The following is a 26,134-nucleotide window of genomic DNA, read 5'->3' as shown; positions in this document are numbered from 1 at the left end:
AATCCATTCTTTTAATCAGTTTCTCCACCAAGTAAAGTTCAGTACCTCCTTATTCGTTATTCGATTTAGCCGTTAAATCTTCAGCATTTTCTCTGCAACATTCCACATTAAGAGCTTCTATGCTCTCCTTGCCTGGGATGCTTACCGTCTATGTTTCATTTCCCTACAAACCTACAGTTCACACAAATACCTTGAAAAAAAGATTTTCTAACTCTGAAATTGATATTATATGTTAACAAATTCTTCTTTTCGGGAATGCTTTTCTTACTAGGCTACCATCAGTTTTCTTTTTCTTTTTTTTCTGCACAAATAACACAATTCTTGTACGTTTTTCTTTTTTCCATCTCCTAATCTAATTTCCTCAGCTTCCCCTGATTTAATCCAATTACAGTCCATTACCCAATTTTTACTTTGGTTGATATTTGTCTTCTAATCCCTTTTCTAGACGCTATAGATATCTTCATATTTTCTCGTCGCAAATACTGATCGATAAAATTTCGGGCGTGCAGCCGCATAAATTTGACTTCTTCTTCTAATATTTCTGCTGAATACAGTCCAGTCATCTTTAGAGGTAGCCGAGGTGACTGACGCTTCAGCACTTGCTCCGTCCTTTTAAAGCCGTGTTCCGCACCACTGCACATACGGCCACAGGTGCACAAGGCGCCAGAGACGTTAATCGGCGGCAAAGACGTATGGCATATGTATAAGTCTGCATATTTCTATGCATATGCCATACGTCTTTGCCACCGATTAACGCCTCTGTCGCCTCTGCGCCTCTATGGTAAGTCGTAAGGTCACTATTTCCTCGCGTGTTCCTAATTTCTCCGGAACCCACAAAGATCTTCTGTGAGGTCGGGTTTCTACCAGTTTTTCAATTCTTCCGTAAATAATTCGTGTCAATATTTTGCGACCATGGTTTATTAAAGCGAAAGCCCAACAGTATTAAGACATGTCATCACATGATCGTGTGCCACATCAGGTGGAATTATTTTGTTGTGGTTAGCTCTCACAAAGCCTTCAATAATTCTGATGGAATATGGTCTATTGAGGGGACTTCTTACCACTTAGGTGTCTCAGTGTCCTGCCAAATTCTTCCCGGTTATCATATCTCCCATCTCATCTTCACGTACTTTCTCTTTCTACAATGTTGTCCTCAACTTTGTTTCACTCGTAGAGCCTCTCCACGCATTGCTCAGACCTTTCGGCACTTTGTTTAGCACTGGCTTGCCGCCGGAGCTATTGATATTTGTACTGTTGCTTCTCATTTCCCCAAAGGTCTCTTTAATTATCATGTAGGTGGCATCTATCTTCCCCGTAGATACGCAAGCTTCTACAACCTGTAACCGTTCCTTCTTAGTCGTTCTATGATTTCTGCCAATATAATTTTTTAAACGCCTGTACTCCCTTTCGCTCACTTCATTTGCTGCATTTTCATATTTTCCTCTATCGTCAACTAAATTCAGCATTTCCTCTGTTAAAGAAGGATTTCTAGTAGGTCTTGCCTGCTGTGCTATCTTCACTGTTTGACCTCACATAGTCGTCAGTACACAATAAAATTTTGCGCATCTATGTAACCCTTTGTGCGATGAATTTTAAAAAATCCTCTCTTTGTCGATGCCTATGTTAGACAAGTAGTGATACCTCCTAAATTCATATTCCTCAGACAATCCGTATAAGCGGCGAGCCGGCCACGGTGGCCGAGCGGTTCTAGGCGCTCAGTCCGGAACCGCGCGACTGCTGCGGTCGCAGGTTCGAATCCTGCCTCGGGAATGGATGTGTGTGATGTCCTTAGGTTAGTTAGGTTTAAGTAGGGGACTGATGACCACAGATGTTAAGTCCCATAGTGCTCAGAGCCATTTGAACCATTTTATAAGCGGCGAATACGACGACCAGTCAGTCAGATTTCTCGTTTTATACAGTACGTAACCATATTCCATAGGTCTATGTTACAAGCATTTTACTCTACAAGTCCGCCAACGGCTTTCCCTCATTGGTTCCCGTCGGATCACTGAAGTGAAGTGCGGTCGGGCTTGGTTGTCACTTGGATGAGTGACCGTGTGAGCTACAGAGCACTGTTGGCAAGACGGGTCCACTCAACCCTTGTGAGGCAAATTGAGGAGCTGCTTCATTGAGAAGTAGCGGCTCCGGTCACGAAAACTGACAAACGCCCGGAGAACGATGTGCTGAACATATGCCCCTCCATATCTGCACCCAGCAACATCTTTGGCTGGGAATTACACGACGGCAGGTCAGCACCGTTGTGTATTCCGAAGCCTGTGCGGACAGAGTTTAATTTACTGTACAAAGCCGCAGCTATCAGAACAGTGAAAACTCGTGTATCATGCAAGTACTAAAACGTACACCGGAAAAGAAGGAGTAATGCAACAAACCTCAGATATCAAAGTATTATGCTGACCCTTCAGGAAGAGCTCAGCACTGTATCGTTGTGCCGATCTTACACTGAATTCAGTGAACCCATACATGAGTTGCGGATCAGCCAGCTCTGTATCGATAACCTTTGTGTATCACTGCTAACCTACAAGTAACGGTACCTGCGAAACAAACCCGAGGCATAACCTTTTTTTGTTTTTTTGGTCATCAGTCTACTGACTGGTTTGATGCGGCCCGCCACGAATTCCTTTCCTGTGCTAACCTCTTCATCTCAGAGTAGCACTTGCAACCTACGTCCTCAATTATTTGCTTGGCGTATTCCAATCTCTGTCTTCCTCTACAGTTTTTGCCCTCTTCAGCTCCCTCTAGTACCATGGAAGTCATTCCCTCATGTCTTAGCAGATGTCCTATCATCCTGTCCCTTCTCCTTATCAGTGTTTTCCACATATTCCTTTCCTCTCCGATTCTGCGTAGAACCTCCTCATTCCTTACCTTATCAGTCCATCTAATTTTCAACATTCGTCTATAGCACCACATCTCAAATGCTTCGATTCTCTTCTGTTCCGGTTTTCCCACAGTCCATGTTTCACTACCATACAATGCTGTACTCCAGACGTACATCCTCAGAAATTTCTTCCTCAATAACGTATCAGTAGCAGATGCAGTGTTGAGAGAAAAAAAAGAGTAAAGTGGGCGTTGATGTTGTCAACAGCAAGTACTCCGAGTGAAGAGAGTAAGTTTGTTTCCAAACAATACATACAGTGCATATAGTCAAACAGTGGAAAATCCAGGACTGAATCTAACAATATTATGAAAAGGAAAGTTGCTACTCACCATATGGCGGGGACGCTGAGTCGCAGATGGGCACAACAAGAAGACTCTCACAATTAAAGCTTTCGGCCGTTAAGGCCTTCGTCAACAATAAACGACAGACACACACACACACACACACACACACAAACGCAACACAGACAACTGCAGTCTGAGGCAACTGAAATCACACTGCGAGCAGCAGCACCAGTATATGATGGGAGTGCATAATAGGAGTGCATTTAGTCAGCATTTTCACTTTTGTGCAGATATTTCCAGTGTAATACAGATAAAAAGGTAAATTGGGACAATAAATCAAACGATACGGTTTAGTCTGTAACGAATAATCGAAGATCATGTGTCCCCTACAGAAAAATAATAAGAAAATAACCCTGACGTAACTGAAATTTTATGGACGGAGCTCGAGTTCATCAGCTATACATGGTTTAAAGAATTCACTCAGCTGAATGTGTATTTCATCACTGTCGCGGAAGCTATGAATTGTCTATTCATTTTGTTGAACGGGAACAATAACTGTTGGAAACAGTCTATTTTTGTGCTGTAATTTAGTGTGTGAGCGCTTACACTGTATTTGTCTGTTAGCGCTGGTCTGTCTTCAGAATCAGTATGACAGATCAGTAACTGAGAACGAACGCTATGTTGGGCCTTCTAGCTAACTACCATGTACTTACCCTACTGGGTTTGGCTAGCCTCGCCACTCATTGCTTTGTCGCGCAAGTTGTGACTTTGAGGAATTGCATCTACAAGCTCAAAAATCTGCTTGAAAATATGCAGTTGCGTGGGGACATTTCATTTTTGAACGCACGTTATGGAGAATCTAAACTATTTTTTATTTTATATTTATTTTTTTAGTGTTATATCCATTTATTGCGAAGGATTGCTGCTTGTGTGTCTAACAAAAGACGGTCATTTACAGACGTAACAATTCGATGTATCTAGGCCCACTTTCGTCCGCCTGTCTAGACTGTCTTCCTGACTTGTACAGAAAATCAAATGACTATAAAAGGAACAAAAAAGTTGTGTACCATGCTATCGCTACTTCTCTTTATCTCCCAAACGAGAAGTCAGGCGACTTCAGATGTAAAGTAACTACATTATAAACACGCCAAAAATCTTCTTCGTGTAAGCCAACAACCCTATGGCAAGTATACCAAACAATCAGTTTCAGCAAAGCGGCGGAGAGTCATCCATGTGTTTGGGGACGCTCTTATTCCCATGTCGCGGCCACGAGAGAGAGAGCTACTTGACGTATGTCGTGACGAGAATGTAGCGTAACTAATACTGAGATACTGAATCCTTCGTAGTTACGCCATATACCCATGTAATCTTTAGCATTATTCTGTAGCACAATATTTCAAAATATTTTATTCTCTTCTAGTCTTAACTTTTTTGTCATTCACGTTTCATTTCCGTAGAAGGCTACACTGAAGACAAATTCCTTCAGAAAAGACTTCCAGAAATTTATATTCAAAGCGGCGGAGAGTCATCCATGTGTTTGGGGACGCTCTTATTCCCATGTCGCGGCCACGAGAGAGAGAGCTACTTGACGTATGTCGTGACGAGAATGTAGCGTAACTAATACTGAGATACTGAATCCTTCGTAGTTACGCCATATACCCATGTAATCTTTAGCATTATTCTGTAGCACAATATTTCAAAATATTTTATTCTCTTCTAGTCTTAACTTTTTTGTCATTCACGTTTCATTTCCGTAGAAGGCTACACTGAAGACAAATTCCTTCAGAAAAGACTTCCAGAAATTTATATTCAATCTTAACGCTTCTCTCCTTTCCAGAAACGCCTTTGTAGCTACTGCCAGCCAGCATTTTATATTCTGTGTTCTTCGGCCATCAGTTATCTTGGTGTCCAAATAGTAAAACTCATCGGCTACTTTTAGTGTCTCATATGTTAATCTAATTTTATGAGCATCATCTGATTTAATTCCACTACATTCCATTACTCTTGTTTTATTTTTGTTTATATTCATCTCTTCAACACACTGTCCATTCCGTTCAGCTAGTCTTTTTGGCATCTCTAAAGGAATTAAGTCATCGGAAAACCGCAAAGTTTTAACACAACCTGATTAAAAGAAGGGACTGACTGATAGGACATATCTTGAGACGTCTAGGAATAGTCAGTTCCTAATGGAGGAAAGTGTAAGGTTAAAAATTGTGGAGGGAGACCAAGGCTCGTACATGGTAAGCACACTGAAATGGATAGATGCTATGGCGGAGAGCTGCATCAAACCAGACTTCCTACTGGAGACCACAACAACAAAAACCTGACAGAGACGCTGGTATCAGAATGAGTCTTGTTCATTTGTAAATGACGTGTTTCCGTCGAGAAAGGGATAAGGGACGAACTGCGTCAGGAAATGACCTCGTTTACTTTTCGGCTCTCTCTAGAGCATAGCTGGAGAATGTGTGCCTACCTTTCTGTGCACGTGGTTGTAGTCATCATCGTAAGCCCTGGGTCCGCTCTTCAGATGTTGAGGCGCATCCTTGGTGCCGTGCAGAATCAGCGACGCCGAGATAAGCTCTCCGCTGTTGTTCGCTGAGCCGCCTTGCTGCAGGCAAAGACAGAGGGGTCAGTATCTGCATTAGACACCCGTAGAGTAAATTAGGAGCTTAGCGTAGTCATATGGAATCATCAGTTAATGGCTTCAATACTCGAATTGTTTTGTAGACAACAGATTATGTTCACCAGACTACGCTTATATTTTTTGTTTTGTATCTCTTTCTAAATGTTATCGTTACAAATATTGATTAACTTTAACAATATGACTTTTTTAAGCTATTTTTTTCTACATGGACAAAGAATTTTTCAAAACTGAAGTCCTAAAGGTACTGAAAAGGTTAATTTTATCGATGTCTCGACGCCCAGTCGAAATTATTTGTTCTAAAAACGGGGAATTTTGAGGAAACATTCATTATGTAACGTAGGTGCTCTGTCAAAAAGGCTTTGCTAAGAAATGCTAAGTGCATGAATAAAATATTAGTTGTTTTGCACTTGGGTGCGGTATTTTTTCCGATTTCGTAACTCGACACCCAGCCTAAACCATCGGTGTTAGAAATAAGAAATTTGGAGAAAATATTATTCATATGGCGCAGGCGTAAATTGTTACATATCTCCTTCCTAATGTCAATAATTCACTGTATGGATTTGGTACGAAAGCGTATTAAATATTCCGTTCCACAACTCGCGCCACGGAGAACTAATCGTCAATGTAGACTGCAGTATGTGTTCTAGGACGAAAAAGATCAATTTAGCAATGAATACAAAAAAAACGTAGAAACACAAAAATAAGAGCTGATACGAATAAGAGACAGATGAGTGCAAACGTGAAGAACTTAACTGAAGAGGTATTCAGTTCATAGTGATTTTTCCATTTTCAACATTTTCGCTTCCTGTATGAGTACACACAAGTGTACATTCCTGTTCTAGTTGTTAACATAAGCACGCTGATGTGTAAAGGCGCAAGGTTTGTAGTTAAACGGGCAGGCAAAGTACTGTTAACAACACCAGTGGTAATATTAAACTACTGTGGCTCTCAGTACTTCCATCAAGCACAAGCCCAGAATTCTCGCGATATTTAGACGGACTAGTTGCCTTCTGTGTTCAGGTGATGATCTCGACTATTAGCTACATCAGACGTAACTCCCAAGGATTCGCACATAACAAAGAAATAAAGAAAATGTGAAGATTACGTTGGACGTTCCTAAGTCTTTCGCCTAACACAGAGGCGGTGTGGTGTGCAACGTACTATTAGGACGACCTGGGCTTTGATTAAAGTGTGTATGTGTGTGTGTGTGTGTGTGTGTGGGAGAGAGAGAGTTACTTATAGAGGGGGATGAAAGTAAAGGAACACCACAGAAACAGCACATTAGTATGTCTTATAGAATGTAGGATAACAGTTGTCATTCAAAACAGCTACCAACTGTATCTGAATAGATTCCGGTTTTCAGGCTTTTCAAGGAAATCTTACAACATCGTTCCTACCTGACAGTGGCAAGTTTAGATAACAATGATGGAGGTGGATAGCGACTGCTTCTCTCGAAAGTACACCACAAAAGCTGCTTAATGTTGAAATCTGGTGCTAATGGTGGGAGATGCGATATTTCATATTCGTGCTCACAAAACCAGTTCTGGAACGATGCGAGTGTTATGAGCAGAGGCCCTGTAGTCATGGAACACGGAATCATCACTTAAGAACAATCATTGTGTCACCCGATGCACCTGATCAGCCAAAATTGACACATTATCCTTGGCAGTACGGCGGCCTTGTGTAGTAGCTTTGGGGCCCATAAAATAGCACTATGTGGCAGTCCTGCCATGTTTAAGTCTTGGGACGTAAACTCAGCCAGTGTGAAACAACCCAAATTAGACCATATAGCTTTATTCCATTGCTCCGTAGTCCAGTTTTTATGGTTTCGGCGTAACATTTTGCTGTTATGGGCATTTGCATCATTGATGGGTGGTTATGAAATTCCAGCTCGTCTTGTAACTGCCTGCTTATGGAGTTCTCCCTTCAGTTCTGCAGTGACTCAAGCCTCTGTCGTCCTCTTACTTTTCGTTGCAATCCTGTTCTATGACCATCGCCGAGATCACTCAACATACACTTTGGTCCGCGTTGTGACTTGTGGATCATGTTCCCACTTTCCCTGCTTACGGTAGAAATCTTCAGCGTCGTGCCTCTTGAAACACCAGACACTCGGGCTACCTTTGTTACGGAAGCGCACAACATACGAGCACCAATAGTACGCCCACGTTCAAATTTACTTGGCTCCGACATGAAGCACTCACTGTACAGAAAACAGTTGTCGTCACAGTTAACACTTGCAACGTATTGATGACACAGAACAGGTGCCGTTCGAGGTCAATACAACATTGCAGCCGGCAGGTTTAGCTAGCCTCTGCATTTATGTTCAATCAAGCATTTCTCGCGGAGTTCCCAAATGTTTTGTTCAATCCCTGTACATTAAGGGCCGGGCGCAAGAGCGGACTGCATGGAAATTCTAGGCAACGTGATCAACGGCAAGCGAGCTTCGGCAATACGGCATCCTGGCAGAGTCTTTTTTGTCTAGATATTAAGTGTTTTGCCAAGTTTTATTTCGCTTTGTCCATCTCAAGAAAGAACTTTACTTTGGAATTTTTAGTTATTCAGAGATCACGAACCGCTCTAAGAAGTGATGCTGAGGCTGGAGTTGCCATTTACATTAAGAAATGATACAAATATAAAATATTGACACGCCCCGTTTTTGCTGTGATTATCGTTTTGAAGCTTGTGTTGCAGAAAAAGGACTTATGGGCACTTCCTAGTAGTGGTCACCATACGCTGGTCTCCATCTGATGATTTTGAGTTATTTATTAAACAATTACACGAACTATTAACGTTTTTATGCTCTAGACAGAATGCGGTATCATAACATTAAGTGTACATTTTAATTCAAATGTTTAGCACAAATCTATTATGCAGGTATACTCAGATCGCTTGTCGTTTCACATAATCTAGCTCTCCCTCAAACAGGTTATAACAGGAGTTAAGAGTAATCAGGAGTGCTGCGATTGGCAGCATTTCTATAGAACCATCAAGATTGCATAACAAATTGTGTATATACTTGCAGTTGAACTATAAGACTGATGAATGAAAAAATAATTGATGAATAACAACTAAAAACAGGAATTGTCTCAGTGTACTGGGAAGATATACGCAACACACTTGCCGTCAGTGGAAGATCTAATGCATTCTGTAAAGTAACCTACGATTCCCAATAAAAGCGAATCGAAATTAGTTTAATAAACTACAACTACCTTTTCTTCATTTTTCTTTTGCGAGTATTCTTGTAGATATGGAGATCAACTGCCGCCACTGCCAAATGTAGCAGTTGGTTTTCCGTATCAGAGGTTCTCGGCACAGTGACTTTCGTAGTACCGGATGACATTGCTCGGCGAATAGCTCAGTCTGACAAGGTCGAAGCGAGCGACCGGTTGCAGCGCTATCGCTGCGATCCGTCGCTAACGGGCTTACTCTTTTAGAGTGTAGTTTGTACGACATATTCTTTTTCGGACTCCATAAAAAATAAACACATTCTTATGCCGTAGGATTAGTTACTTGTCTGTGGAAGTCATGTAACGGAGTGTAAAATTTTCGTGGAAAACGGAAAAACTAATCGAATTAAGAGTTTGGGTAACGTAGTTATTGTTAGAAATTTATCTTCGAGTTTTGTTAAAGGGGACTTACATGCCACAATAACGGATATTTCTCCATCGTTTACGACCGCCGAGAGAGGAGGTCCTGCGTCCAGTGAAGCTCATAAGCCTTTTCTTTTTCTTTCGAGTCAGCAGTGCTTCCTACCTGGTTTGATGCAGCGACAAATTCCTGTAATGTGTCAACCTCTTCATCTCACGGCAAAACTTGTACTGTAAATCCTCAACTATTTATGGTATACCAGTTTCTGTCTTCCTCTACAATTTGTACCGTTTTCAGATCCCTATGGTAGCATGGAGGTTATTCCCTGATGTCTTAATAGATGTTCTACCCTGCAGTCTCATCTTCTTGTCAAAGTTTTCTATATGTTCCTTTCTTCGCTGATTCTGCGGAAAACCTCCTCATTCCTTACTGTACCAGTTCACCTAATATTCAACATTATTCCGTAGCACCACATCTCAAATGCTCCTGCTCTCTTCTGTTCCGGTTTTCCCACAGTCCATGTTTCACAACCACACAATGCTGTGCTCCAAACGTATATTCTCAGAAATTTCTTCCTCAAATTAAGGCCTATGTTTGATGCTAGTAGACTTCTCTCGGCCAGGAATACCCTTCTTTTCTGTGTTAATCTGCTTTCTGTACCCTCCTTGCTTCGTTCGTCTTGGTTTATTTTCTTTCCAAGGTAACGGAATTCAGTAACTTTGTCTGCTTACTATGAACAGTGCTGACGTTCAGTTTCTTGCTACTCTCGTTTCTGCTACTTGACATTACTTTAGTCTTTCTTCGGTTTATTCTCAATGCATATTCAGTGCTCATTATACTGTCCATTCCATTCAACAGGTCCTGAAATTCTGCTACATGTTCACTGAAAATAACGATGTTATCAGCGAATTTTATTATTGGCATTCTTTCATCCCGAATTTTAATCTCACTCTTGAAGTTTTATTTTATTTTCGTCATTGCTTCTTCGATGCACAGATTGAACAGTAGGGGCGAAAGACTACATCCCTCTCTTACACACCTTTTAATCCGAGGACTTCGTTCGTGGTCTTCCAGTCTAATTGTTTCCTCTTTGTTCTACCCGGTTTTCCCTATAGCTTATTGCTATTTTTCTTCAGAATTTTGCACATCTTGCACTATTTTACACTGTCGAACGCTTTTTCCAAATCGACAGATCCCATGACCGTACCTTTATTTTTCCGAAGTCAGGACTGCCTCTCTGGTGCTTTACCCATCCTAAAACCAAACTAATCTTCATCTAACAGGCCCTAAATTTTCTTTTCCATTCTTGTGTACATTATTGTTGTCTGCACTTTGGGTGCCTGAGCAGTTAAGCTGATTGTGCCGATAATTCTCACGTTTGTCGGCTCTTGTTGTCTCCGGAATTGTGTGGATGGTATCTCTCCGAAAGTCTGATGGTATGTCGCGAATCTATACAGTTCACACAAGGTGAATAGGCGTTTCGTTGTCACTTCCCCTACGATTTTAAAAATTCCGGTGGAAAGTTATCTGTCCCTTCTGCCCTGTTTCATCGTAAGTCTTTCAAAGCCTTATTTCTTCGCCTTCCGCTTGCAATGTCAGTACGTTTACCTGAACTTTTTTTTTTCGTCGTTAGCTTGCTATCGATTCTGATGACAACAACCCTATCAGTAAACTGTTCACAGTAACTGTTCTATGTTACTATTTATAACGAACCTACTCCCATTATATCAATGAGCCAATATTGACACTGTAGGGCCGGATCTCGGGCCACAGGGGAAAGGGGTAAAGTAGCAACTCAAAGAGAAATTCGATTTCCTCCAAACCATGGTTACTGACAGACGCCTACAGACACCAAATATTTTTTAGTGAAAACTAGTATAGTGCAACTTCATGCATTTTTCTGACGGCTTGCGTAGTCCACAGTTTTCCTTACCTAAGCGGGTACTGTGGCCAGTGCCATCGCAACAAGATACCATGTTGGTTTTTCTAATCTCCAGACTCGTTTTCTGAGCTTCTTCAAGTTCCAGTATCTGAAAGAATCCTAAGCGGCTGCAGCACACACCTTTAGTATTAGGCCAAATAGGACATACACAGTTTTAAATAATATAACTCAATTAATTCACAATTGTCTCAGAGGGACAGAAATGCAGATGACAGCTTTGCTTGTAAAAGGGTTTAGAAATCAGTTTTATATTTTTAACTACGCGTGTTTTTGGGAATTAATTCATATTGGGGTGAACACTTTAGCCACTTTTCCCGACGATTATTAGGCCCATTTTTCCCCACTGGACGCATTTTCGAGATTAGTGGTCCACAGAAGAAACTATGAATCAGAAGTAAATAACAGGGAACTACATCTGTAGGCCAAAAGACATTGTTTAAACAATGATATGGTAAAAAAATTATTACTCCGCATGCAAGTCAGGTAATAAGAATCTTACATAAGACGACTGAAAAAGAAAACTGTTTTTACTCGAAAATAACCAAACAAGCATCCTCTGTCAGTCTAACTCACAACAATGGTGATATATGTTAGAATTACTGTGAGCACGTGTTTGCAGCATTCAATAGCCACTTTTCCCGTGCTGATCACTTTACCATGCCTTCTCCTACCAATATTACTATTAACTGATAACCTGCATAAATTTTTACATTATATTAACAATAGCAATTGTGATATGAAACACGATCACATGTATATACTCATTACATTGCCTTAATTTGACTGCATATTGCTACAAGCATGTACCACATTTGATGATGACCTTCTCTATTAAGCGCATTCTCGAATCCATATTACTTCCATTTGACATTTATATCATAGCAGCTGATAGGTGCTAGAAGCGCCCGCTTATCAGTTGTCGGCACTGAAAGACAAACAATAAAACATTCCCCTTTTCACTTCTGCTGTCCCTGTAATGGCTGCGCTACATACCACTCAGTCCCTTAACCGACAAAATTTACTTAGCTCACAGTCTAATTCACCAACGTGAATTAAAATTAAGCACATCTTAAAATATTCTGTCTCTGTAAGTGTATTTGTTTGTTTCTGAGCACAAAAAATACACCCTTATGAAGCTCTTAGCGTTAGTTGATGTTTGGGAGTCAGGTGTTAGTTGGCTGATGCATGTTGCTATAAAATACAGCTGAGAACCGCGAGCCGCACGAACGTTTTATTCGGACCGCATACGGCAGGCGGGACGGAGTTTCACGACCACTGAGTTATACCATTTTCTGCTGAGCTGCCGTTGATATTACCCTTCATTCGTCGAGCCAAGTATCTTCGCCCTTTTATTACCCACAGATTCCCATTATATATAGATTGAGCCTTAGCATTTTGCTATTCAGATTTTCTAGCGGCCCTACCACGTTCTACCTTTTGACATTCCACGTCCTGACTCTTGGAATCTTACCCTTTCGTTTGTTATAGTATCTTTTTCTCATCCTCACTGCCCCTTCGGCAGTCCGTTCCCGGAGATGCTAATGGGACACAAATCCGGAATCTTTTGCCAGTGGATAGATTATCTTGACACTTTTTCAGTCACAGTCCACATGGTCCTGTGGATACATCTTATGTTTCCATAATGCAGTAGTTTCGATTGCCTTCTGCATCCTCAAGCCATTGATCATTGCTGATTCTTTCGTCTTTGAGCGGCAGTTTCTTATCTCGAGGGCAGGAGAGTGCCCCAAAACTCCGTCCGTTCTTCCACTTTCTCTGACAAGGCCGTTCGCAGAACGATGGTGACTTCTTATGCCCAGAGTTCTCAGTCACCATTTCTGATGACCTATATTGAGAATGAAAGCAGTGGCTAGGTTCAGACGCGGTATTCAGGACGTTTTGATTTCTTGTTGGAGAAACTACACCTAGACAACCGGTTGGCTTAGGACCACCCACAACTGGCGAGGGTGTGAATTCAAAAGGCTGCACTTAGCGGTTGTTAAATGAAGGTATTCTAGCTCGCTGACATTGCGGAGCCCTCTTTACGTCTTCCACACCATGTTTTACACGACGCAACGGCTTGAGGAAGACAAACCTCTCCATTCGATGGTTATCGCTTCAGTTTAATATGTCAAAACAGTCTTCGATTACTCACAGTTGAGAATATTTACGCTTTTTAAGGGATATTTCGGCAAATGCCTCTGCCGTCTTATAGCAAATGAAACATACCACATAGATCTTACTATTCCAGAGGACGGCAGCAGTCTTACTAGCGGGTGATGGAATGTAACGCAGCGCACTACAGAAAGCAAAACTGGTTACACTGTCTTTGTGAAATACGAATGAGAGCAGAGTTAGAAGAAAGAAATTTTTAATTGCCTTCAACGTCTGCAATGCACAGTATGTGCATATACTACAATATGCCATCACGTCGAGTAATCAGTTTTGAAAATGGCTACTCAGTGGGAACCGAGAGACTAAAAATAATATTTCAAAACAATATTTACGAAAAGTGGCCGAAAAAAGTAACTGGAGGCAACAGTGACTCTGTGCTCTCTGAAGACTTCCATTACATCACACTGATGTTCCACTAAGTGTAGCAAGTCGGCGAGTGCGTCAAGGACCACAGCTATCGCCACCGCACTGCAACAGGTGTCTAAACTACATCGACGAATATGCCAGGTGTTTACAAATTAGTTATACAAAAGTAACGTTTAATTGTGAAAAAGGTAAATAACGTACAGAAATCTTTGATACAGCACTGAACGTAGGATGTCTTCGTGATTTATTTAGAAATGTTCAATATTGCTGCCTTGTGTAACACAAAAAATGTCCCAACTGCAATCAATTTCCTGCCAAATCCTATGAAGCAACTCTTAAAGCTTGTTACAGTTCCAACTTGTAGTGTCTGAATGACAGGTGTTTCTATAATACCATTCGCACTCTAACATTAGGCATATTCAATTATAAGCTGTCATGTCTCATTGATTTATCTGGACTACGAACATAAGACTGACGAACATCTTCAACCGCTACGTCAGAGACTGCTGGACGATCGTGACCCGGCGTCCTAAGTGCCATACAGCCAATGTCGGTGAAACAGTTGTCTTTGAAGTGGTGAGCTTCCTATATTTAGTGCTGATCTTTCTCTGAACTGTATTAGCGGATTTGGATTCATGCAAGCATAGATAACACTGCACACACCCTGCGCCATAATAAGACTCCATGACGACTGTTGGAATAACGCATTCGCGCATGCCATCTAGAGGGGATATCGGGAACTAACACTGTTACGCGCGAATGAAACTTGAAGATACACTGCATTCTGTGCTGTATCAAACATTTTGTATAACTAATTTATACACACCCTGTATAATGAGTGACATTATAAAGCATGTCTCTACCATCCCTTAGGTTTTCTAATGATTTTTTGGTACAACTGAATAGAGTTACGTACCCTGTCGATGATTTCTACTGTCCAAATGCCAGATGGTCTCTCGCCCCACGTCAACACCGACATAAATTTCCAGTCTTTGAAACCTTCGTTGGACGTATCCAGTTTCCTTGGGCTCAGCAACTCCACTCTCGTTCCTGTAAAATACACAAAGACAAACCTGTGTATTGCCATCCTTCCAACACTTCAAGATCTATCTGATGACGTCGAAACGCAATGATTAAATTCACAGATTCTTTGAGTAAATGTGTTGAAGAGACAACTGGACGTCGGAGGGAAACACAGAAAGAGCGATGGCTGCAAGGTCGTACTTGGCATCTGACAACGTGATCCAGCTAAAAATCAAGAAGAGCTTCAGAAAGCTGGACGAAAACATGCTCATTTAGACCACAGAGTCAAAAGAGCCGACAAAAAGGAGTGGTTTGAACGGAAAGGTAGAGAGGCGCAAAATGTTGCCTCTCGAAATGACATCAGGACATTACACCGTACCGTTAGAAAACTTGCTGGAGCCCACAGCTTTTGAAGCAATGCCATAAAGTACAGAAACGGCAATCTTCTGATCACAAAAGATAAAGAAGCTGCCCATTGGTTTAAAACTTTAAAAAACCTTAAACCAGCCCACCTCACGTACTGCTAACAAATTAGAAAATGAGCCAGAAAAGTAAGAGCTAATGTCAAAAACAGATGATATCACAGAAGCAGAGATGAGCGCAACAATAACAACATTTGAAAATACTAAAGCAGCTAATCTGAATTAAATCTGTCCCGAAATTCTGAAATATGGAGCTCCGCGCATAATTCATCATCTTACCAATCAGTGCAATATCTGTTAGCAAATATCTGTTAGCCTTGTGCCTGCTTTCTCTGTAAAGAATACAAGAAGCAGCAGACTGTCTACTACAGAAGAACAGGCTGGCCTTCGAGCTAGGAGATCCTGCTCCGAACAAATATTTGTTCTGTGAAATGTAACAGAACAATACTTGGAACTCCAATGTCTATTGTATCTAAACATTATAAATTTTAAAAAGGCATTTAGCAGTGTTCACCGAAAATCATTCAGGAATATTGTAAAGCTATATTGAATTCAGAACTATCACACTGGTGTTTTCAGGAACCTGTATGTACACACATCAAAAAGAGTTTTGCATCACCTCAGTTCCGAGAGTTCCGGAACCTGTAGAGAAAATTGGAATAGAGATCAACATAAACATCATTTCAACCCTTTTTATGGCTCAGGGAAAGCATACATTACATGTTGAACCACCATACAGCGAGACCTCCAGAGATGGTGGTCCATATTGTTCGACGCACCGGTACCTCTAATACCCAGTAGCACGTCCTCTTACACTGATGCATGCCGGTATTCGTCCTCGCATACTGTCCACAAGTTTATCAAGGCACTGTTGGTGCAGATTGTCCCATTCCTCAACGGTGATTCGACGTAGATCCCTCAGAGTCGTTGGTGGGTCACGTCGTCCATGAAGAGACCTTTCCAATCTATCCCAGGCTTGTTCGATAGGGTTCATATGTGAAGAACATGCTGGCCACTCTAGTGATGTCGTTATTCTGAAGAAGTCATTCACAGTATGTGCACAATGGGGACGCGAGTTGTTGTCCATGAAGATGAATGCCTCGCCTATATGCTACCGATATGGTTGCACTATCGGTCGGAGGATGGTATTCACGCATCGTACAGCCGTTACGGCGCCTTCCATAACCACCAGCGGCCTACGTCGGCCCCACATAATGCCACCACAAAACAGCAGGGAACCTCCACCTTGCTGCACTCGCTGGACAGTGTGTCTAAGGCGTTCAGCCTGACCGGGTTGCCTCCAAACACGTCTCCGACGATTGTCTGGTTGAAAGCATATGCGACACTCATCGGTGAAGAGAACATGACGCCAATCCTGAGCGGTCCATTCGGCATGTTGTTGGGCTTATCTGTAGCGCGCTGCATAGTGTCGGGGTTGCATAGATGGACCTCGCCATGGACGTCGGGAGTGAAGTTGCACATCATGCAGCCTATTGCGCACAGTTTGTGTCGTAAAATTACGTCCTGTGGCTACACGAAAAGCAGGACTCTACATGTTGGCGTTGCTGTCAGGGTTCCTCCGAGCCCCAATCCGGTCATCTACTGCAGTAGCAGCTCTTGGGCGGCCTGAGTGAGGCACGTCATCGGCAGTTCCTGTCTCTCTGTATCTCCACCATGTCCGAACAACATCGCTTTGGTTCACTACGAGACGCCTCGACACTTGCCTTGATGAGAGCTCTTGTAACAATACGGACGCGATGGAACCACGGTGTTGACAGTCTGGGCATGGTTGAACTACAGACAACACAAGCCGTTTACCGCCTTCTTGGTGGATTGACTGGAACTCATCGGTTGTTGGACCCTCTCCGTCTAATAGGCACTGCTCATGCATGTTTGTTTACATCTTTGGGCGGATTTAGTGACATCTCTGAACAGTCAAAGGGACTTCGTCTGTAATGCAATATCCACAGTCAACGTCTTCTTCAGGAGTTCTGGGAACTGCGGTGATGCAAAACCTTTCTTGATGTGTGTAGATTCGAGTTGCTATATAACAACAGAAGAAGGAAACACTCCCCTCTTTACTATTCTGAAATGTATCAGACGACAATAGAATTTGTACCATTCGTTTCCATTATATCTGTCGTGGAATTCATAAAGAGTTTCGATGGACAACGATAGCGCGGGCATTCGTTTAAATGGGCAATCTAGGCATACGGATCGGGATTTTGCTGGTGATATCGTCCTCTGGCAGATAAATCATTAAGTTTACAACCGACAGCTACTAATTTGGATGAATTGACTAGTTCTGTAGTGCTAAGAATGAACAGTGATAAAACAAAAACAATATCCATAAAAACTGCAAATACATCTCTCTAACTTATAGTGCAACAGCAACCACTACGAGAAGTTCAGCGACTTCCATCTCACGGACACCTCAAAAAAATGGTTCAAATGGCTCTGAGCACTATGGGACTTAACATCTATGGTCATCAGTCCCCTAGAACTTAGAACTACTTAAACCTAACTAAACCTAAGGACATCACACAACACCCAGTCATCACGAGGCAGAGAAAATCCATGACCCCGCCGGGAATCGAACCCGGGAACCCGGGCGTGGGACACCTCATCTGTAATAACAGGGACGTAGATTCCCCATGACTGGGGAAGCTTCTACAGTCTTGCCACGTATGCGATCTATATGACAATATGACTTTCTAAGTATGTCCACAAAACTTCGTCTGTACTGCTCTGTGACATTTACACAGTCTTCTAATTAGTTGGCTGTGACCCGCCCCGAATTCCTGTCCTGTGCCAACCTTTACATCTCAGAGTAGCACTTTCTGGATGTATTAGAGGCTCTGTCTTCCTCTACAGAGCCTCTACAGCCCTCTGTAGTACCGTGGAAGTCAGTCTCTGATTTCCTAACACGTCCTACATCCTGCCCCTTCTTGTTAGCGTTTTCCACATATATTCCTTTCCTCGTTGATTGTGCGGATAACCTTCTCATTACTTGTCTTATCACTCTACCTAACTTTCAACATTCTTCTGTAGCACCACATGTCAAATATCTTGATCTCTTATTTCTGGTTTCCGTACAGTCCATGTTTCACTACCATACAATGCTCTGCTCCAAACGTACATTCTCAGAAATTTCTTTTTCAAATTAAGTCCTATGTTTCATTCCAGTGGACTTCTCTTGGCTAGGATGTCCTCTTTGCCTGTGCTAGTATGCTTCTTATACCCTCCTTGCTCCGCCAGTCTTGTGTTATTTTGCTGCTAGATAGCAGAATTCATTGACTTCATCTACTTCGTGATCTCCTATTTCGATGTTAAATTTCTCGCTGTTCTCATTTATACTACTTCTCATTACGTTCGTCTTCCTTCGATTTACTCTCAATCAATGTTCTGTACTCATTGAACTGTTCATTCCACTCAACAAATCCTGTAATACTTCTTCACTTTCACTGAGAATAGCAATATCATCAGCGAATCTTATCACTGACATCCTTTCACCTTGAATTTCAATTCCATTCTTGAATCCTCTTTTTATTTCCGTCATTGGTTCTTCGATTTATAAATAGGTCTTATCCCCTTTCAAATCCGAGCACTTCGTTCTTGCTCTTTCATTCTTATTGTTCCCTCCTGGTTCTTGTAAACATTGTATATAACCCGACCTTCCATACAGGGTATCCCTATTTTTCTCAGAATTTCGAATATCTTGCAGCATTTTACAACCGCATTTCTAGGTCTACACATCCTTCATTTTTATTCAGTCTTGTTTCCATTATCAATGGCAAAGTCAGAGCTGCCTCTCTGCTGCCTTTACCTTTCCTATAGCCAAACTGATCGTCATCTAACAGATCGTTTTATGTTCCATTCTTCTGCATGTATTCTTCTCAGCAACTTGGGTACATGTGTTACCAAGCTGACTGTGCGATAGTTCTTGCGCTCGTCGGCTCTTGTACTCTTAGGAACTGTGTGGATCTTTTTTCCGAAAGTCTGACGGTATATCGTCATCTCATATATTTTACACACCATATGCCACTTTTCCCAATGATTGCAGAAATTCCTATGCAATATTATTTATTCCTTCTTTCTAATTTGATCATAAGTCTTCTAAAGCTCTTTCAAATTCTGATTCTAATATTGGATCCCTTATCTTTTCCATCGACTACTGTTTCTTCTTCTACCTCGTCAGCAGCGGTCCTCCCCCCACCCCTCCCCCCCTTAGCGGCCATCGCTGTTCACCTTCCGCCTATTCGCTTTCTCCTCTGCATTTAACTGTGGAATTCCCATTCCACTCTTAATGTTACCACCCCTGCTTTTAATTTCACAGAAGGTTGTTTTCACTTTTCTATGTTGAGTCATTCTATCCGACAATAATTTTTGTCGACTGCTTCACATTTTTCACTTAGCCGTTTCGCCTTAGGGAGAATTTATTTCAATTCTAAGTGTCTTGTATTTCTACATTCCTGAATGTCCTTGAATATTGTTATACTTCTCTGTTTAGTCGATCAGCTGAAGTATTTCTTCTGAAACCATAGTTTCTTCGCATTTCCCGTCCTGGTACCTATGTTTTTCTTTCCAACTTCTGTGATTACTCTTTCTAGCGGTGTCCATTTCTCTTCGTCTGATGTGCCTACTGAGCTATTCATTATCGCAGTATCTATAGCCTCAGAGATCTTCAAGCGAATCACTTCACTTCCTAGTGCTTCCATACCCCATTTCTTGGCGCAGTGTTTCTTCCCGTTTTATTTTCTTAAATCTCAACCACCTCTTCATCCTTATTGAATTGTAATCTGAGTCTGTATCTGCTCCAAGGTACGCCTTACAATTCAGTATCCGATTTCGGAATCTCTGCCCGATCACGATGTAATGTAACTGAAATCTTCCCGTATCTCTCTGCCTTTTCTCCTCTTGTGATTCTAGAACAGTGTATTAGCTATTACTAGTTGAACTTTATTGGAGAAGTCAGTTAGACTTGCTCTTCTGTCATTCCTACTACCAGACCCATATTCTGCAATATCCCTTTCTTCTAATCCTTCCATTATAAGAGCATTCCATTCCCTCATGACTATTAGATTTTGTCTGTCTTTACGTACTGAATTAGCCTTTCACTATCGTCATATGCTGCTAACAGTCATTGGATCTCGACCAACGAAAGCAGAAATGCCGCGATACGATAAACCACAATCGCGATAAACTACAATCCGACCTTTATCGAAGTCGGAAACGTCATGGTACGCATTTCTCCTCCTTACACGAGGCATCACAACAACGTTTCACGAGGCAACGCCGGTCAACTGCTGTTTGTGTATGAGAAATCGGTTGGAAACTTTCCTCATGTCAGCACGTTGTAGGTGTCGCCACCGGCTCGAACCTTGTGTGAATGCTCTGAAAAGCTAATCATTTTCATATCACAGCATCTTCTTCCTGTCGGTTAAATTTCGCGTCTGTAGCACGTCATCTTCGTGGTGTAGCAATTTTAATGGCCAGTATTGTACTTTCTCTACGACTTCATCTTCTGCTTACGACGTCGGCATGTATACCTGATCAATTATTGTCACTGTTGGTATGCTGTCGATTGTAATGAGAACAACGCCATCGCTGTACAGTTTGCAGCATCTCACTCCGTGCCCTATGTTCTTATTCATAACGAATCCTTATCCTGTTATATCATTTTCTGCTGCTGCAGGTATTATCCTATCCTCATCTCACCAGAACACATTGTCTTCTTTCGATTTCACTTGACTGACGCCCACTATATGTAGACTGAGGCTTAGCATTTCTCTTTTCAGATTTTCTTGTTTTCCTACCACATTCGAACTTCTGACACTCCACGCCCCGACTCGTAGAACATGACCCTTTCGTCCGTTATTGCATCTTTTTCTTATGGTCACCTCGCTCTTGGCAGTGCCCTCGCAGAGATCCGAGTGGGGGAGTAGTCTGGAATCTCTTGTCACTGGAGAGATCGTCCTGAAATTTTTTCAGTTACAGGCCACATCTCCTGTGAATACACATTATGTGTCTTTAATGCAGTGTTTTCCATTACCATCTGCATCCTCACGCTGTTGATTATTGCTGATTCTTCGGCCAAGAAGGGTAGTTTCCCATCCCAAGGGCAGGAGAGTACCCTGAACATTTGTCGCTCGTCCGTCCTCATTCACGGTACTGCTGGCATAAAGAAGGTGACTTCTTATGCTGGATTTGCTTTTATTCCGAATTTAAGCAATGGTGTGGTTAGATCCCGGGGCAAAGGATGTTTTATTTACTAATTAAAATCTCTACTCCTAGACCATAGATGCATCATACCGATGGTCATATAAGCGTGTGCGAACTGGAAAATGAGATCAAAATCTACATACAAACTCAATGTTTTTTATCAGCATTGCTTATGATGAATTATGAAGGTCAACTATCACAGCTACATGTCATATGAGGAAGTGCTGAAAAGTAGTGGTCTACACAGCCTGCACAGGTCGTTGCCGAAAAAAGACTAAAAGTTCTGGGGTTTCTTCTATGCATGAAATATGAAAACATATCCAAATCAGCACTGTCGTGGAAACCAACGCATGTATCAGAAACATACGATCCAATCATACTAATGTGAACACCGCCTATGTTCGACGCCTACGAGCGTTAACCACTCATATATGGCAGGTTCCAGCACCAGTGTAAATTACATAAGACTTACCAGGGGTATGCGGAAAACAGCGCAGCCTTTGTCGTAATTTCGAAATGGAGCGATTTATCTGACCTAGAAAAGGGCATGATCATTGTTTTCGGGTCAAAGGTGGAAGCTTTCTGGAAACGGCCGAGTTTATAAACTGTTAGCGTGCCGCCGTGATTAAATTATATCGTACATGCTGACTGCTGTACATCGGCGACGGGGCCTGGACTTGGGACGTCAGTATGGCAACTGGCCTCCCACTGAGAAGCTGCAGATGGCGTTTTCAGATGAACCACGTTTCATGCTTCATCAGACAGATGGCTGTTGGGCTTGTACGACATAGGAAGGAGCTTCCTCCTAATTACTAATTAACGTCTAATCCACAACGAGTTCACTAGAGGCGAAAAACAAGCTCTGATTACGGTAGGATGGTGAAGGAAATTGGCCGTGCTCTGCCAAAGGAACCAGCATTTCCTGAAGCGCTTTAGGGAATTCACGGAAAACTTAAATCTGGATTGCCGGACACGGGTTTGAACCGTCGTCCTCCCGAATGCGAGTCCAGTTTACTAATCACTTTGTACGGCGTGTATCGTCTGAAAGCAAAGTGTCCAAGCCGGGGGAGCGAGTGTTAAGGTCTGGGGAATGTTTTACTGGCATTTCCTGTGAGATCTCGTGATTCTGGGGAAGGCACAATAGATCAACGTAACTGTGCATCTCTCCTTGGTGACCATATCCACCCGTACATGCAGTTTGTTTTCCATCAGCAGTAGCTGCAACGTAATGCAACGTACCACACAGCTCATAGTGTACGTGCGTAGTTGGAGGGGCACCAGAATGAATTTTGTGTACTCCCCTGGCCATCGAACTCCTTTTATTTAAACCTCATCGAAAATCTATGGGAATCCTCGACTGGTATTTTCGCTCCGCGGACCCACAGCCGCCGCGCAGGATTAGCCGAGTGGTCTTAGGCGCTGCAGTCATGGACTGTGCGGCTGGTCCCGGCGGAGGTTCGAGTCCTCCCTCGGGTATGGGTGTGTGTTTGTCTTTAGGATAATTTCGGTTAAGTAGTGTGTAAGCTTAGGGACTGATGACCTTAGCACAGGGCCGGCCTTAGCCATCCAGGAGCCCCGGGCGAGTCGTCCAGTTGGCGCCCTTTATTGTATAAATAGCGAACCTGGCAGTGCTTTGCAACACGGTATTTGACTGTTTTCTAGAAATCGTCTTAAGTGGTTAATGGCGTCATCTTATGATCATAACATGGTTTTTTCCATCGTAAATTTGAGTATTTTATTTTTTCAAATGGAAATGAAATCCAAATAATCTGAAAGCCCGCTAAGACGCTCCATGTGAGTCTTGTGTAGCCTGTGACGTCAGTCCAGCATGCTGCTGTCGCTGCCGTAACAGTCAGTATAGCAGTGATATATTGTTTGGGCATTCACGTTTTGGGAAATTGTCTAAACATATTGCGTAGTACTGCACTGTACATCTACAAAAACTCCAGAAAATTGTTTTTGCGTGTTCCAAACAAAGAAAAGATGCGTAAAATGTGGTTGAAACAGGCTCGTATATCTTTTCTTTTCTGAAGCACCCCTGTACTAAAGCGAACAAAACAAAACAAAAATTATTCAAATTGCTCAAGCCATTTCTTTGTTTTGGTGAGACTAACACACAACAATTGATTTTTATATATAGGAGGTAATATGTATAACGAAAAAACACTAATTTTGAATTGGGTACCATATTTTTATTGAATTTAATATAACTGTAAGCCATAAACCTATATTTTCTGCCAGTCATCTGAACACAAAACATATTACGCCTAATGAAAAACAATTATAAACAACTAAAATTTTACTTTTCTCGCTTTTCTGTCGGCAAAGTCTCTGATCAGATTAGCAAAGTCCAGGTTTTCTGCAACTTTATTTTCAATGGACAGTGAGGCCAAACTGGTTAGACTTGTTTGAGACATTGTAGACCGCAAGTACGTTTTTATCAACTTCAGTTTGCAAAAACTGCGTTCGCCGCTTGCGACAGTCACTGGTATTGTTAGCAAAATACGTAACGTTATCCAAATGTTGGAATATAACTCTTGAAGATTATGCTTTTTTATGAAGTTTAAGGCTTCAATAGGCGTTGCCTGGCTGTCTTCGAGATAGTGTTGCAGGCCTAAAATTTCGTCGCACAGCAAATTTCCATCAATATCTGACTTCATGTTGCAGTTAACTTTTCTTGTAATTTAGAACAGCATTGTATTAGTTCTTCTTTATTTTGAATTTTTTTAATGTCAAACAAAAAACTCCACGTCGCAGAAAATTCTTGCATCTGTTCAAATCTTTCTTTCATGGATATGTGCACGGTGTCCAACAGTGCATTGAAAAACTCTACTTTAAACTTCTTTTTTGGGTCAGTTATTTGATCATCAACAGCCTCTTCACCCGGCCTGCGTTTAATACGTCTTAATCGCATTTGTGGTTTAAATGATGGCTGCGTATCAAGATCCGAAGCCAGTTTAGTTGCTGTTACAATAGCTTGTTCGAAACCTGTTTGTCTATATGTTTCCAAATAAGAGCAATATTTGTCAAGGATTCCCATAAACTCGACAAAGTTGATTGTGGGTGACTGACTTGCTTTACTCACAACGGTAATTTGAAACAGAACATCATAACATGTCACGAGAGAAACAATGAAGCTGAAGTCTTTTAATTGTCCTCCTAGTGTTGTCGCTTCGTGTGACACCGCAGCATCGCTTTGTTCAGTAGCATCGGCCAAGGAAACCAAAGCGTCATGCATTTTGCATAATTGATAACGGACCGCTTTGACGCTATCAATTCGAGCTTCCCAGCGTGTGTCACTTACATTTTTCAGGGTGTATATCTTCAAATGGTCGGTCAAAATTTTCCATCTATTTACCGATCCAGCAAATAGATTAAACATTTTTTGTAACATTCCGAACAGTGTCACGGATTTTACTGATGATTTTGCCGCATCACACAATACCAAATTATAACTATGGCATCCACATGGCACAAAAAAAGCTAGTGGATTTAACTTCTTAATTCTGTTCTGGACGCCTTTATTTTTCCCCTTCATGTTCACGCCGTTATCGTAGCCCTGTCCTCAGCAGTCATTAATGTTAAGATCAAGATCACTCAATGTTTTTAAAATGCTTTCTGTGAGACCTTCACCGGTTGTATCATCTATTTGCAGAAATGAGATGAAATGTTCTTTTACACTTGCGCCATCCTCTGTTATGTCGGCGCATCTTAAAGTTATCGAAAGTTGTTCTTTGTGGCTTATATCTGGAGTACAGTCAGCTATGATTGCATAATACTTTGAACCCTTTATGCGGGATACGGTTGTAGACATAACGTGTGATGCCATGAGTTCTATTAATTCATTTTGTATATTTTTGCCGCAATAATGGTCAGCCAAATCACCACTCAATGCCAGTCTGACGTGCTCTTCCATGATTAGATCAAACTTTGCCAATAACTGTACAAGACCTAAGAATTTTCCATTATTTGGGGTAAATAATTTATCTGATAACCCTCTGAATGCCGTATTATTTTCAGCCATATACAAAGTAATGTGCATCAATCTTTGAAGCACATTGCTCCATCGTAAACTTTCTTTAGAAATTAGCTTTTGTTCTTCCTTGTCAATAGTTAATCCAGCTTTAAACCTGATTTCAGCTTCAGTCCATTGAGTAAATGCTTTTTTGTGGTTAGGACTATTTTCATGCAGTTTCAGAGCTTCACTTAAATGTTTCCAATTTCTGAAACCCGCAGTGGTAGTCAAATTAGTAGTTGATTTTAAATCAAACAGTCGACAACAAAAGCAAAAGACACTGTCGTTTGATACAGAATAAACTAGCCACCGTCGTCGGATAGTTTATTCGTTTGATAGTTTTCTTGTGTAATGAGTTGAAGAGAAATGACGCCCATTTTCATTTTTTGGAAAGTTATTTAGACATACTTGTGAGGGTCCACATATTGTAATGCGATCTATATCTCTAGCATTAAGTACTTTTGGCCACGTACCTACATCAGAAACATTGTATTCTTTTATTGCAAGAACGTTGATACTTTCATCGACCACAGATGTCATGTGTTGATTTTGACTTGGAG

The 26,134-nt window shown here is 41.6% G+C and overlaps 1 protein-coding gene across 2 annotated transcripts in view; it reads right to left on the bottom strand.

Annotated features, from left to right (window-relative positions):
* Positions 1-26,134, bottom strand: part of LOC126094600 (neuroendocrine convertase 1-like) — a 484,920-nt gene that overhangs the window by 18,484 nt on the left and 440,302 nt on the right. For both annotated transcript variants that reach the window (XM_049909072.1, XM_049909073.1), the window contains exons 12-13: positions 14,809-14,942; positions 5,654-5,788 (exon numbers count right to left, since the gene is read on the bottom strand). In XM_049909072.1, the coding sequence (XP_049765029.1) occupies positions 5,654-5,788; positions 14,809-14,942 (269 nt within the window). The remainder of the gene's footprint in view (positions 1-5,653; positions 5,789-14,808; positions 14,943-26,134) is intronic.

The sequence above is a fragment of the Schistocerca cancellata genome, chromosome 8 (genome assembly GCF_023864275.1).
Source record: "Schistocerca cancellata isolate TAMUIC-IGC-003103 chromosome 8, iqSchCanc2.1, whole genome shotgun sequence".
Classification (NCBI taxonomy): Eukaryota; Metazoa; Arthropoda; class Insecta; order Orthoptera; family Acrididae; genus Schistocerca; species Schistocerca cancellata.
The sequence above is the reverse complement of the archived record's forward strand: the minus strand, read 5'-3'. Positions and strand labels throughout refer to the sequence as shown.